Source organism: Lactuca virosa, chromosome 8 (assembly GCF_052849685.1).
Source record: "Lactuca virosa cultivar CGN04683 chromosome 8, Lactuca_virosa_CGN04683_v6, whole genome shotgun sequence".
Classification (NCBI taxonomy): domain Eukaryota; kingdom Viridiplantae; phylum Streptophyta; class Magnoliopsida; order Asterales; family Asteraceae; genus Lactuca; species Lactuca virosa.
The window spans coordinates 115859795-115875248 of NC_136433.1; the positions used below are offsets into that span (position 1 = coordinate 115859795).

Genomic DNA, 15454 nt, shown 5'->3' on the forward strand with positions numbered 1-15454 from the left:
TACAAATAATAGTTATTATTATATATTAAAAGACGATGCAAGGTAGAAAATCTCATATAGAAAAATCATGCATGATAAGGATTAGAAAAACACCAAAATTTTAATAAAATAAGTATTTTGGTGGTTTGTCAAAAAAACAAAAAGAATGAGGGACCATTTAAATAACTTGGATGAACACAAAGAAGAATGCAGGGGTTATTTTTGTAATTTGAATTCCAATTTTCAATAAAATGAAGGGTAAGTTATTAAAAAATACATAAAAAATGAGGCATCTATAATAAGAATGCTTACAACTAGAGATGAGAATTTGGCCCGAAAACCCGAACCGAACCGAGAACCGAACCGAACCGAATTATACCCGAATAAGCAATTCGATTCGGTTTTCGGGTATCTATATAAGGCTTATTCGGGTTTCGGGTTATTCGGTCCGGGTTACCCGAATAAGGGCTTATTCGGTCCAAAAGGACCGAGCCGAATATGAAAAGTCACATTTTTCCCCTTGCACAATTGCTTAATCGGTCTTGTGTTCTATCGATCGTTACCCAAAATACCCACGTAATACACCAAAAAAAAAATCAACGAAATCGATTGAGAGTAGCGTATTACACCAAATCGATGACATTACCCTATTGTATCCCGTATGGTAAAATGTATAACTTTATTATTTGTATACTTTTTTTTATAATTATATTTTAACATTTTCTATGTTTATGTTGATAGATATTTTGGGACTGCAAATATCTACCGTGACATCAGAGGCGGCGTTTAGTACAAGCGGGCGTATATTGGATCCATATCGAACAAATTTGTCTGCAAATATAGTAGAAGCTTTGGTTTGCACTCAAGATTGGGTAAGGAAATCAAGAAAGCCAATTGTGGACAACATTGATGAAATTTTGAAAGACGATAGGGTTGCAAAAGCTTTAGAAGAGGCGATAAAGAACGGAGATGGAAAGGGAAAACAATCAATTAATATTCCCGAATAATTAATTCGTGTTTGAAAAATATTATTTTGGATATGGATAAAAACTTAAGATTCATATTTTAATTTGGGTGTTGAATGTTTAATGTTTAACTTATATACTTATAGATAGATTTTTTGGTGTTTTGGATGTTTAATGTTTAGTGTTTAATATGTTGCTTAATAACTATATCTTAAGATTGTGGTGGTTGGATTTTACATTTTATATATCAAGAATAGTTAATCCGTGTTATTCGTGTTTATCATAAGCTACAAAAGTCATACAAAATACAATATTTATAATCACATTGTAAGTGTTATTTGGGTTATTCGGCTCCTTAATCATCTTGTACATGTTATTTGGGTTATTCGGGCCGGAACCGAACCGAACCGAACCCGTATTGCTTATTTGGTCCGGTTTTCGGTTCATACAATTACCCTTATTCGGTTTTCGGTTTATTTGGGTTTGGGTCGGTTCCGACCCGAATAACATACCTACTTACAACAATACGAGAGCAAAAGTGATTATTTCTTGTTAATTCAAAAAGCACATGCTTATAATAAGAATCGAACCTACGCCCGCCTATAAAACTTACCGATTCTTACAACAATACTAACCAACTCATCTAATGAAATCTTGGTTTTCTATTCAAGATGGTCCATATAAATAAAGTATCAAAGAATGTTAATTTTGGGGCCCAAGCCGTAGCGAGGGCCGGGGCGGTCGCCCACCTTGCCCGCCCTATCGGGCCGGCCCTGTGCATCTAACCTAATTTTAGTAGATCTGATGAACTCATCTTCTTATAGTATAATTAATTCTGAACTTTGTCCTTTTACTTTGTACAAATCAACAATATTGTCCAAATAAGTCCAAAACATTCTAATTTACACCGGTAAAAGCTTTCAAAAGCTTAGTGCCAAACATATTATAGAATTCCACTTCCATATTTCCATGTTTTGAACTGTTAGTTTTTTCTAAATACAATTAAACTTGTTTAATTTTATGGGAATTATTTTTAGTCTAATAATGCTTAGAGATCATCGTTTGGTAGCAAGAGTTTTTTGCTTTTTATTTTAAACAAAAAGCTATAAACCAAAAAACTACTTCAAGTTTTTACCTTTTGCTTTTTAGTTTTTAACTAATTTTATAAATTTAAAAGCTAATAACTATTTTTGGCGAACCTCCTATCTAAAAGAAAAACTATAGCTTTTAACTTCTATCTACCAATCAGTTTTCAGTTTAAAAACACTATTCATTAAATTTCTAAATGTTTAAAATAAGGGTAATTAAAACTAGAGAGGGTACCAAACAATAGCCCAACAAGATAGTTAATGTCATGTAGCCCGATTCCAGCACACTTGAAATAATTCTTCTTTTCCATTTGTTCTTTGAAAGGATTTCAAGATTATAAATACTATAACAATTAAATTTTTAGCTAGCGTAGACATGTTTGTCTTTACTAACAAACCGAAATTAATATTGTTGTATTTTGGGTCTCCCAATTTATTTCACTCATAAATCATAACATACAAGTACGTATATTCGTTTCAAGTGTTGCATATATCTTCACTTAAATAGTTATCATTTATCAATTATAACGATTCAATATACCAAAATCAATTGACTTCAAAGTTCAAACGGCCTATATTTAAACCGAATCACCCACTTTCCCGATCCTTAAATAAACCGGATATGTAACGCTCTTTTCTCCATTCTCGTCTTCTTTCCAAGCACGCCGGAATTCCTCCATCACACCATTATTCAGTAACTCAACGCCCTTCTCTTTCGCCGTTTGGTAAGCCGACCATGATCTAATGTACGTACAGAATTCATCCAAACTCATCATCTTCTTACTTCGAAACTCAAACGGACCTGTGTCATCACATCCATCCACTGCTTCAAACGGAAATTCGATGCTCCTATACTTGTCATCAACAATTCCTCGCAGCAAATCCCAGTGAGGTTTTGATTCTGAGTAAAACTTGCGGAAAATTGGATCGAATTCATCATCAATTTCTGGAATAGTGTAGCACCATGCGGCGATAACGCCGTCAGGTTTCTTGAGTATCCATTTCACTTGATCGTAGAAGATGTCGTGATCGAACCAGTGGAGTGCTTGAGCGACTGTAACTAAATCAACACTTGACTCTGTTCCGATCTTCTTTCCCAATTCAGACATGGAAAGGTTGGGAGATGTACATTCGTAACGAATATTTGGGAGTTTTGGAGCAAATTCTAGTTGTTTGGTGCTTGTATCTGTGCCGATTACGTTCTTGTATACGCTCGCGAGCTACGATCGTCATAAAATTCATTCGTTCATAAAAAATTAGGGTTGATTTCCATTTCCAATCGAACTTTAAAATCATCAACAATTAGTTAACAAACATTCATCCAAAAACAGAAATCAGTGATAGGAAGGACTTACGGAGGTGGCTGCCTGACCGCTGCCGGTGCCGACGTCCCAAACGAGGTCATGCTTGGGCGTCTTGGAGACGATGAAATCAAAGAGTTGTTGTGGATAACCTGGTCGAGTCTGGGAGTATTGCTTTGCTTGTTTCAAGAAAAGATTCGCCATTATTCTATCCTCCTTCTCTTTCTCCGACCTCTGGTTCGCTGCCGGCAACCCAAGTTGACTCGGATGAGCTAATGGAACGACGAGAACGATGCGATTCGGGTGGTGGTAAATAGCCTAACTTTCGTGTTTCATTTCACTAGTAAAATTCGTGTTTGCTTTGACAAATATGAAAAGATATTAACAAAACTAACAAAATTAAATTAAATTGACTTTATTGAAAATAACTCACATGGTTAATTGGCCACAACAGTCAAATGTGGTACATACTCTATTCTCCTAATAATATTTCGGACTTTCCGGAATAGGATAAAGGGAAATCTCCAGAAAAATTTTAAAATTTTAGTCTAATTTATGAAAAAGTCCAAAACTAAATTTTGTTTATAGAAAAGCACAAAATACCGGCTAAAACTTCGAAAAAACCCTTTTTTGATCAGTTTCGTAGATTTTGCCGGTATTCTGTCCTTTTTCGTTTGTTTGCTCAAAATATTAGGACTTTTTTGAAAATAACCCGATAACCAAAATATTATGATTTTTCTGAAAATTAATATGAAATTAATGGATATTATTATTAACAAATAATTTATAAACAATACAAATATTTTTTTTTATAAACAAAGGAAATACATTTGTTTCTAATTTCTAGGAATACAATGGTCGACTAGGTACTTCTTTATTGTTTGCTGACCACTTCCAACTCCCTATGTTTCTCCTATGTATCGTTGTGGGTGTCATAGTGAGATGTACTCTATATGTTTCTTCAGTTAAATAAGAGTTGATAATATTTATTAATACACAATCAATAAGTGTCTACTTGCTACTAGGTATGACGTTATAGGATCACATGTTATTAGAGATTATCATTACACAATGATTCTTGAACATATAGATCTATCATTATGTTTTTTAATCTAAATACCACTGTAACATACTCAAAACACGGTCCCAAAAATTTCATTTTAGAAATACTAAATAAACATACTCAAAACACGGTCCCAAAAATTTCATTTTAGAAATACTAAATAAACGATATTTGTCAAAACATCCGAACATATACATAAGTCATAAATCCAAATCCATAAAAATCAGAGTAATATCTCGGTCAAAGTCAAAGTAAACATCCAAGTCAAAGTCAAAGTCAGCGCTCCGAGTTGACTCAACTCGTCGAGTCATCTTTCAACTCGGCGAGTTCCCATAATTCACAGAATCGCGATATTTCGAATCAACTTGTCGAGTTTTTCCTTAAATCGCCGAGTTCTTCCTTTTTCAATAGAATCGGGACACACCCAAACTCGTCGAGTTGAGGCCTCCCAACTCGTCGAGTTGGTCACTTAAAACACGCGGTCCAAAACTTTTCAACACAACGAGTTGCGGCTACCAACTCGTCGAGTTGATCTATTAAATTGCATAATTAATAAGTTAAAATACATACCAGGAACCAGGTGTTACAACCACTTAACCTCCATACACTAGTCGATAACAACCATCAAATTACACACATAGTGAAAAGTAAACTTTAAATGACAATTTAACTAGATAATCACCCTTTACTTGTTTCCATATAAACTATCATTCATGATTAACTTTCTCACATTTAATAGATGTGTGTTAGCCTATGGTTGTTACCATGTGAGGAATGGATGTTGGTATTAGCACATAACACATGTGCTCCTTATGTTTATATTTGTATTTAGCTATACCTAGACTTGGTCCAATAGAACTACTCTTTCTCCTCTTGTTACAGATCCATAAAGATAGGATCGACTCATGTATATAACGACTTGTATATCGTTCAATACAATATCTTTTTGATTTGATCAATCCAATCTTCTTATATGGTATCAACCAGGAAACCCTAACATTCCTGCCGATCTTTTCCTCTTCATTAATCCCTCATGGCCACCACTTCTACAACCAACACTTCTTTCGCCCAATCTTTTCCCCTCACCACCACGAACCTCACACTGGTGACTTTTCCCCCTTCTCTCAAACTTACCTCCACCAACTATATGAGTTGGAAAACTCAAATCGAAGCTCTTCTGCATGGTTTAGACCTCTACAAATTCATTGATGGCACAACTCTTGCTCCGAAACCTACCATGGTTGCAGGTGTCTCCACCCCACATGCTGATTACCCTGCTTGGTTTCGCCAGGATCGACTTCTTTTTGGCGCTATTGTTGGTTCCCTGTCACCATCCATTGTTCCCCTTATCTCTAATGCTACCTCTTCCCTTGAAGCATGGAACATCCTCTCCACTACTTATGCAAATCCATCACGTGGCCATATCAAGCAATTGCAACACCGTCTCAAGCTCTCTGTCAAAACCTCCACCCAATCGATCACTGACTATATGCAGTCAGTCAAGGTCATTGTTGATGAGTTACAAGTCCTTGGAAAGAAGATGGATGCTGAAGATGTTACTGATGCGGTTCTCAATGGTCTTGACTACACCACCTACAAGACAATCATTGATGTTGTTCACGCTAGAGATACCCCTATCTCCTTCACTGAACTTCATGAGAAATTAATTAATCATGAACTCACCCTGCTCCAGCAATCCACCTCCACTAATCTTCATCAACCTACCACTGCTTTTGCTGCCCAGAAACGACCCCACCAAAAACCATGGAACAACCGACCCTCACCCAACTCCCAACCTCTTCTGCCCACCCCCACCACCACATCACGCCCCTTCCTTGGAAAATGTCAATCCTGCTTCACCAAAGGACACTCCCTCACATCCTGTTATGCTTTCAAGAACAAGCACCCTAATGTTAACCTGCCCACACTACCCAAAACCACCTACTATCCTGCTCAGGCCAACGTCATGACTGCTACCAAATCTGACAACAATGCCCCTTGGATGTTTGATAGTGGTGCTTCTCACCACATCACCAGTGATCTCAACAATCTAGCCTTGCATGCTCCTTATGACGGTACTGATGAACTTGTCATTGGTGATGGTTCGTCCCTTTCTATCTCTCATGTTGGATCTCTTACTCTCAAGTTCTCTAATCATCCATTCTTTTTAGCTTCTGTTCTTTGTGTTCCCTCCATATCTAGAAACATAATCTCTATTTCTCGTTTATGCCTTGATAATCCAATACTAATTGCCTTCTTCTCATTTTATTTTCTTATCAAGGATCTGCAAACCAATCGCCTCCTGCTCCAGGGAACAACTAATCGTGGCATCTATGAGCTTCATTCCACTGCTCATCCACTATTACTTCACACTCAAAAGTCCATCTCCTGGCATCATCGACTTGGAAACCCACATCTCCAAGTCTTAAATCATTTAGCTGCTATTTGTCCTAGTATTAAGTCTATGCAAAATAACTGTAACTCTTGTTGCATCAATAAAAGTCATAAACTCCTTTTTCATAGCAATTCTCTTACTTCTACACAACCTTTACAACTTATTTATTCTGATGTATGGTCCTCTCCTATCACTTCTTTTGATAATTTCAAGTATTACATTATATTTGTAGATCATTTCACAAAATATACTTGGCTATATCCACTCAAACACAAATCTGACTCTCTCACAACCTTCATCTGTTTTCAATCTTTGGTTGAAAATTTCTGTCACACAAAAATTATACAACTCTTCTCTGATAATGGAGGAGAATATATCAAACTTGCCACCCATCTTGCCTCTTGTGGCATTACTCATCTCACCTCCCCTCCACACACCCCTGAACATAATGGATATGCTGAAAGGCGCCATCGTCATATTGTAGAAACTGCCCTCTCTCTTTTATCTCATGCCAAAATGCCACTCAAATTTTGGACTTTTGCAGTCACTACTACAACTTATCTCATAAACAAGCTTCCCACTGCCACCTTACAAAATGATTCCCCACATTTACGTCTTTTCAAATCACTCCCAAATTACTCCAAACTCAGATGCTTTGGATGTCTAGCCTACCCATGGTTACGTCCTTATAATACTCACAAACTCCAACCTAAATCCAAGCCATGTATCTTCATTGGCTATTCATCCACTCAAAGTGCTTATTATCTTCTTGACCCTCTCACAAATAAAATTCACACATCTCGCCATGTTCACTTTGTAGAAGATATCTTCCCTTACCCAACACTCACCAATACATCCACTCCTCCCTCTCATGAACCTGATACCTGGCTACAAGTTGAACATATATCTATTCCTACCCCTTCTCCTAACCCGGATCCTGTCCAACCTATACCAGTTCCAAATAATCCCCCTCCTCCTGTTGACCCTGCTCCGAACCCAACTCCTCCAATTCAAAATCCTCCACCACCATCCTACAATACCCGCCAAAACCCAAAACCCAACCCTAAATACCACAATAATGATTTTATTTTATTCAACTCCATTGTTCAGCCTTTTCCTGAACCTAGAACTATTACCCAAGCACTCAAAAATCCTCAATGGCGTCAAGCCATGCAATCAGAACATGATGCTCTATTACGAAATCAAACTTGGTCTCTTGTTCCTCCTGAATCTGCCACCAACATCGTTGGGTGCAAATGGGTTTATCGCACAAAGTTCAACCCGGATGGCACTGTTGACAAATTAAAAGCACGACTAGTAGCTAAGGGTTTTAATCAAAGACCTGGTGTTGATTTCAAAGAAACTTTCAGTCCCGTTATTAAACCCGCCACTCTTCGTCTCATCTTGTCTCTTGCCACTTCTCAAAGTTGGTCATTATGCCAACTTGACATAAACAATGATTTTCTTCAAGGCTCCCTCTCTGAATCTGTCTATATGTCTCAACCTCCAGGATTTATTGATTCCAACCATCCCACCCATGTCTGTAAATTAAACAAAGCTATTTATGGGCTAAGACAGGCTTCTCGTGCCTGGTACAATGAACTCAAAAACTTTCTTTTATCTCTCAATTTCAAACCTACTATTTCTGATTCCTCCCTCTTTATTCATTATTCGTCTACCTCTCCTATCTACATTCTTGTATATATAGATGACATCATTGTTACAGGTCCTAACTCTTCCCAAGTATCTTCTTTTATCACTCAATTAGCCAATCGCTTTTCCCTCAAAGACCTGGGCAATCTCTCTTACTTCCTTGGTGTTGAAGTTTTACCACACAAAGATGGTCTCTTCTTATCTCAATCTAAATATATTCTTGATCTTCTAGCCAAATCCAACATGAGCGACTTCAAGCCGGCGTCCACACCAGTGTCAACATCAGGACATCTCAACACAATTGATGGGCAGCCACTATCCAAACCCACAGATTATCGATCTATTGTTGGGGCACTTCAATATTTATCTCTAACTCGTCCTGATGTAGCCTTCACAATCAATAAACTGTCACAATTTATGCATAAACCTACAGATATCCATTGGCTTGCCTTGAAGAGATTGCTACGTTATCTACATGGAACACTGCACCATGGTTTACTCATAAAACGCAACTCTCCACTAACTATTCATGCTTTCACTGATGCAGATTGGGCAGGTGACAAACAAACTTACCGAAGTACCACGAGTTATATTGTTTATCTAGGGTGCAACCCAATTGCATGGAGCTCTAAAAGACAACCTACACTTGCTAGATCATCTGTTGCATCTACCACTACTGAAGTCCAGTGGCTTGTTTCTTTACTTTCTGAACTCAATTACAAATCTACAATCACTCCTACAATCTATTGTGACAATCTTAGTGCCACTCATTATTCAGCAAATCCAGTCTTCCATGCAAGAATGAAACACCTCGCCCTGGATTTTCACTTTGTAAGAGAAAAGGTTCACGATGGATCTCTTCGTGTTGTACATATTATGGGAGATGATCAATTAGCTGATGCTTTAACCAAGCCTTTACTGAAGCACCGGTTTAATTCTTTACTTTCCAAGATTGGACTTCTCTCACGGTCGTCCATCTTGAGGGGCCATATTAGCACATAACACATGTGCTCCTTATGTTTATATTTGTATTTAGCTATACCTAGACTTGGTCCAATAGAACTAGTCTTTCTCCTCTTGTTACAGATCCATAAAGATAGGATCGACTCATGTATATAATGACTTGTATATCGTTCAATACAATATCTTTTTGATTTGATCAATCCAATCTTCTTATAGTTGGGTGGTAGTTAGGCTAAACAACATCAGAGGAACACCAACATTAGAGGAACACTCACTGAGTACGTCTCACCATCATACCCACAACGATGCATCGGAGCATCGTAAAGAGTTTGATGTGGTCAATAAGCAATAAAGGAGTACTTAGACCACCAATTTATTCATAGAAATTAGCAACAAGTGTATTTCCTTTTTTAAAGTAAAAATATTTGTTATGTTTATAAATGATTTGTTAATAATAATATCCATTAATTCCATGGTAATTTTCAAAAAAGTCCCAATATTTTGGTTATCAGGTAATTACCGAAAAAGTCCCAAAATTTTGAGGAAATTAACGAAAAAGGACAGAATACCGGCTAAATCTGTGAAACCGGCCAAAAAGGGTTTTTTCGAAGTTTTAGCCGGTATTCTGTGCTTTTCTGTAAACGAAATTTAGTTTGGGACTTTATCATAAATTGGACTAAAATTTAAGGACTTTTCTGGAGATTTCCCTAGGATAAAATCATTAAAAAGACAGTCGATGTCGAAGATATTGTGATTTTACGAGTATTTTCTTTGCTTTCCTTGTTTATTTCAATCTTATGGTGTTAGCTACTAAAATAACTTATTCCGGAATGTATCAAACGACTTTAAAATACAATGAATGAGTCTGAAAAAGGACCGAATCAAATTATGTAATGGGTCATTAGTCAGCCTTAGTTGTCTCAGAGAACTAGTAATAGAGTGTTAGGAACTTAGGATTGCTTGTTCCTTCTATTAAACCACCTTCTGATAAGGGCGTGTTCGGCAAAATTAGCTGGTAGCGGGTAGCTTGTAGCTTGTAGCGTTTTGTTAAACGCTACATGAAGTAGCATTTGGATTTGAAGCGTTTTGTTTAAACTGAACGCTAGAAGCTTGTAGTGTCAAACAAGGCTTTCTGTTCAAAACGGAGCGTTTTGTCAAACGTTAGAAGCTACAAGCTCTCAAACGCTCCCAAAAGCTCCGTGCCAAACACGCCCAAATTGGGAACATACGATTTTATTTTATTTTAATCTCGACCGCTCTAAGTCTCTATTTATAGGGTTTTAACGGTTCTTTGGTCGATATGCAACTCCACAGAAGCCAGTCTTCTTCTCCATTTCTCCCCTCCACGATTGATTCACCCATTTGGTTCAATCAATTTGTTCTTCCTCCTTTCAGTATCGCACACGATCCCATGAACCCTAAATTGTCGGTTGTACATGACTGAGTTGCTATCTATATGAGAGTACGTACGAATTCTTATTTTCGAAATAAACATATGTGAGCTGCTTCAATCCTTTCATCAATCATGGAACAAAAATTGACCGAAAACCTGTATTCCATTAAAGAACACCCAACTAAGGTATCTTTATTGCAGAAGGTGATTTTTATGTGTGTTTTACTTCATCTGTTTTCGAAATTCTATCTTTTTTTATCAGTTTATGTTAATTATTATTGATCATGTGTGTCTTTTACTTATAATTTATCACCATAATGCAATTGTATCCTTCCCTCTGATATGACTTGTGTTTAATGCTTCAATTATAACATGCTATTTTGTGTATAATTACAGAAAAAAAAGTTATTGTGTTAATAAAATATATTGTGTGCACCGGCTTAAAAGTTGGCGAGGAGGCTACGGATTTAAAGGGTACAATTGCATTAAGGAAAATGATGTAGTTTTTGTTATTGAAATGATGCGTAGAAAGAAAGCAAGAATTTAGTGATTGGAAAATGATTCATTAATTTACTCTGTACAATACACTGAGAATATATATACAAAGTGAAGAAGAAAGAACTGCTATCTAACAAACTTCTAACAATATCACGAGATACTCACGTGTTAACTAACAGACTTCTAACTGTTTATTAACAGACTAGCGACTAATATACTAACAACCCCCCTCAAATTAGAGAGTGTGACACTCCTAACTTGTTTAACAAATTGTGATGTTGGCGACTCGGTAAGTTCTTAGTAAACAAGTCAGCAAGTTGGGAAGTAGTGGGAACATGTTGAAGAGTAATAAAGCCGTCATGAAGTTTTTCGCGTACAAAATGGCAGTCTAATTCAACATGTTTTGTTCTTTCGTGAAATACTGGGTTCTTCGCAATATGTATAGCAGCTTGGCTGTCACATCAGACAAGAACAGGAAGAACATTGGGAACAGTAAGCTCATGTAGTAAGCGAGTTAACCAGGCTAACTCAACAGTCACACGTTGCATACTTGGTTCGGCATGGACTCGGCGAGTTAGTTAGGGTTTTTCCCGACATTTGGACACCACATGGACTCAGCGAGTTGTCTGGAAACTCGGCGAGTCAGCTAGGGTTTTCACGACTTCGTGAGTTCTGAAGGAACTCGTCGAGCCAGTTAGCTACTGTCACAACCAGGAAATTCTAATGCTTTTGTAAACATTAACAAGGATAACATTTGTAACTAAAACTGGAAAACGTGCATGATGTTCATTCAATAACACCAAAGTTCCATCAAACACCCTATACAAACACTTCAAATAGTCAACAAAAGATTGGAAACCCTAAAAATCCCGGTTTAAATCCAATATGGACTAGGATTTTCTTATTGGGCCTAATGGACCAATAAGTCTCCAATTTGACTAGTTTGGGCTTAGAACTCTTAATTGGGCTCTAATTCAAACCACCTTCATGAGATTTAACATTTTGGTCCATATTGGGCCTAAAATGGAATAAACTACTCCAATAAGCCTTATTGGGCCATGACTAATCTAATTAGCCCTAATGGGCCATAAACATATTCTATTATGCTAAATGGGCCTTGAACCATCCAAAGGAGCCCAATGGGCCAAAAACTTTTTTTTAGGAACCTCATAATTTCGAACATAGGCTAGAAGTGGGACAAATTAATCCATGTTTCTTTTACCAAGCCCAACTCGGCCCAACATTAAAAAAAGAAAAAAGAAAAGATTAGAAGAGGAATTAAAATAAAATGGATTAGGAGGAAAATTGTGAGCATGCCACCTCTTTATTGCATGGTGGACATCCATGCAATGTCACCTCACACCTCTCTCTTCTCCCTCTCTTTTCTTCCTTCGGCCGAGGACAAGAACCAAACACACACACACATCTTCAAACTTACACTTCAAATTCTCTCAAGAACCTCTTCCTTTTTCCCTCAAAATCTCGAAGTTGCTTGGGTTTTTAAGGATCTTCATCAAGTTTTCTTCAACCTTTGGTAAGTTTGGTATCAAACACAAACATCTACTTCCAACTTATTAGTAAAACTCCTTCTTACATAGCTTCGTTTCATGATCTAACTTCCTAGAACTCCTCTAAGTTGGAAAGTACCTCCAAGTTGTAGCTAGGACCAAAAATCTCTCCACATCCTCCTCAAAACCGAACCAACAAACCCCAAGGTGAGTTCATACCCCTTTTTTTCGATTTTTACATGTTTTTGGGGGAGAATACAAGTGTTATGTGTTGATTTATGTGAGCATGCTTGTTATATGTGATTTCTTTGGTTTGTGTTGTGAAAATATGATATTATTTGCTATATCTTGAAATCTATGGCTAAAATGTGAAGGATACATAAACAAATAACATAACAAACCACATACTTCAAAGATCTAAGAGTCTATAGGCTCAAGAAGTGAAAACAAAGTCAAAATCCTTATAAATGTCATTTTTGCAAAAATAACAAAGATTTGGGTAAAATATAATATTTGCGGTTCTATAAGGATAAAATGGTATTATTCACATAAAAATCCGACTTTTATGAAAATAACACTTTTCTAGGGGTCAAAAACATAAATTTTAGCTTATTGGGCTTTAATTTGGGTCTCACGAGTTTTTAGGCCCAAAGTTGCAAAAAATGAAGTGTAGAGGGACTGAAATGGAAAACTTAACAAACGATGAGTCTAAAACGTGAATAAACTATTTTTAGGGGCTGAAAATGACCTTGATGCAAAAATTGGACTAAAAATGCAAAGTTTTTGATTTTGGGGTCAAAATTGTAAAACCTACGGAATTTGAGCCAAAAATGTAAACTTTTTACAAATAAAGGCTGGAAATGACAAATCCAATAGTTTTGGGCTGAAATTATTATTTAAATAAAGTTTGGGTCGAAAATGTCAAGAAAAATGGCTTAAGGACCAAAAATGTCAATTTTCTTAAAAAGGGACTAAAAGTGCCATTTTTATAGATAAAGGGGCTGCAATGGTCAAACTAAATGTTTTGGGCCAAATAGGCAAATATTAAATTATTGGATTAAAAATATCAAGTTTATAACGCATGGTTTTTTTAAAATATATATATGTATAACCAAAGCTTCGTTATAAATCAAACGTCAAAGTATTTTAACACTTTGAATAAACATTTAGCTTACAACAAATACCAACATTACGAACTTAAGATCAATAAATTATAAATGATTCAATGGTTGGGCTCAAATATATTCTATTCGTGCTATTGGGCCTTTGTGACCCAATATACAAAGTTAGTGGGCCTCCGTTGTCCTCTTCTCTTCGTCTGTTAGGCTTACCTTTTATTCAAGTAAACATAAATCGGGTTGTAAAACAATGTTATTCAATTTCATCTGGATTTAGTGAGAAATGATGGGTGACACCAATAAGTGTCGGTCGTAGTCTGTAGTTATAATCAAAGTCTCCTGGAGGGAGAGCGAGAGTTTGTGTATAGATCTATACGGGGGTGACTCCCCCACACCTAAGTTGTTCGCTACAGTTAGACTCGGCCAGTCTAGGGTGACAAAATCTTAATTCAAGACCGGCATTCGATAAAATGCCAAGACATGCGAATTAGTCATTATTATGCATGGTTATAAAGGCTCACATAGAGATCCATTATCATCTAAGTAATCATGGGAAATCATATTCATACGCTGTGACGATGCAAAGAGATTATACAATAATACAAAACTATAATACTATTTATGTCGGAAAACATCAGGTTTTCCGGGGAAACAACATTATTCACTTTTACTTACAACAACTATAATACAAGAAACTGTTATGAAAGACATTTCACTTTTACATGTTTGAAATCATATACGCGTATACTTATGGATCATCACACCTTTTTCGCAAACAGTTTTCGTTTCAGAAAATATCGGATTTTCTGGGTTTTACAAACAATACAAAACATTTTTACATCAAACCTGCTTATGAACTCACCAACATTATTTATGTTGACCATTTTCAAAATAATTTGTGTTCTCAGGTAACCGTTAGAATGAAGAATTATCAAGCGTGTTTCTGAAATGTCTTTTGTGTGATGTCGATTGATAAACAATTTATGTTTTGGATTATGTAATGTAAACAATGTACTCGATGTGAACAATGACGGTTGTAATGTATTAATGCATGGTGATGTTTATGTTATGTTTCATGTATATTCATTGTGATGATATTTCAATTTAAGTCACACGAGCCCTCGGACGTTTCCGCGGTCTGGTTCGGGGGTGTGACATCTACACTCGACGAGTTGGGTCAACTGGACTGTTGACCTTGACCGTTGACTTTGACTTTGAGCAAGGGTTGACCAGTTTGACTTCTGGGGGTATTTTAGTAAATTAGAAATTTATGGAAGTGGATTATTGGTGGATGTAGGTGTTTGAGTTTGGAGCTGTATTTGGGGACTATGACATCATCATCCCGAGCTACTTGTGAGGTGAGTTCTTCTCACTATATCAACATGGTCTAAGGCACCAAGGCTGGCCCTTTATGATCGGTATCCTGGTTATAGGATGGTTTCCATGTTAGTGATCTGTTAGATCTGTATGACTATCTGTACATGCTAGCTAGCATATGACATTTATGTGCACATGATTGTTTGATTTGGG

At 36.7% G+C, this 15454-nt stretch overlaps 1 protein-coding gene across 1 annotated transcript; it reads right to left on the reverse strand.

Annotated features, from left to right (window-relative positions):
* Window positions 1–2423: 2423 nt before the first annotated feature.
* Window positions 2424–3692, reverse strand: LOC145129944 (S-adenosyl-L-methionine-dependent methyltransferases superfamily protein). Its single transcript, XM_079064788.1, has 2 exons — window positions 3388–3692; window positions 2424–3252 (listed from the first exon to the last, which is right to left on the reverse strand). Exons 1-2 carry the CDS (start codon window positions 3535–3537, stop codon window positions 2611–2613), a joined length of 792 nt encoding a protein of 263 aa, XP_078920914.1. The 5' UTR covers window positions 3538–3692; the 3' UTR covers window positions 2424–2610.
* Window positions 3693–15454: the final 11762 nt, after the last annotated feature.

Coding starts and splice junctions, on each gene's coding strand:
- LOC145129944 (XM_079064788.1), bottom strand. CDS start 3,537: ATGGCGAATCTTTTCTTGAAACAAGCAAAGCAATACTCCCAGACTCGA. Junction 3,253..3,387: donor GCGGTCAGGCAGCCACCTCC/GTAAGTCCTTCC, acceptor TGACGATCGTAG/CTCGCGAGCGTATACAAGAA.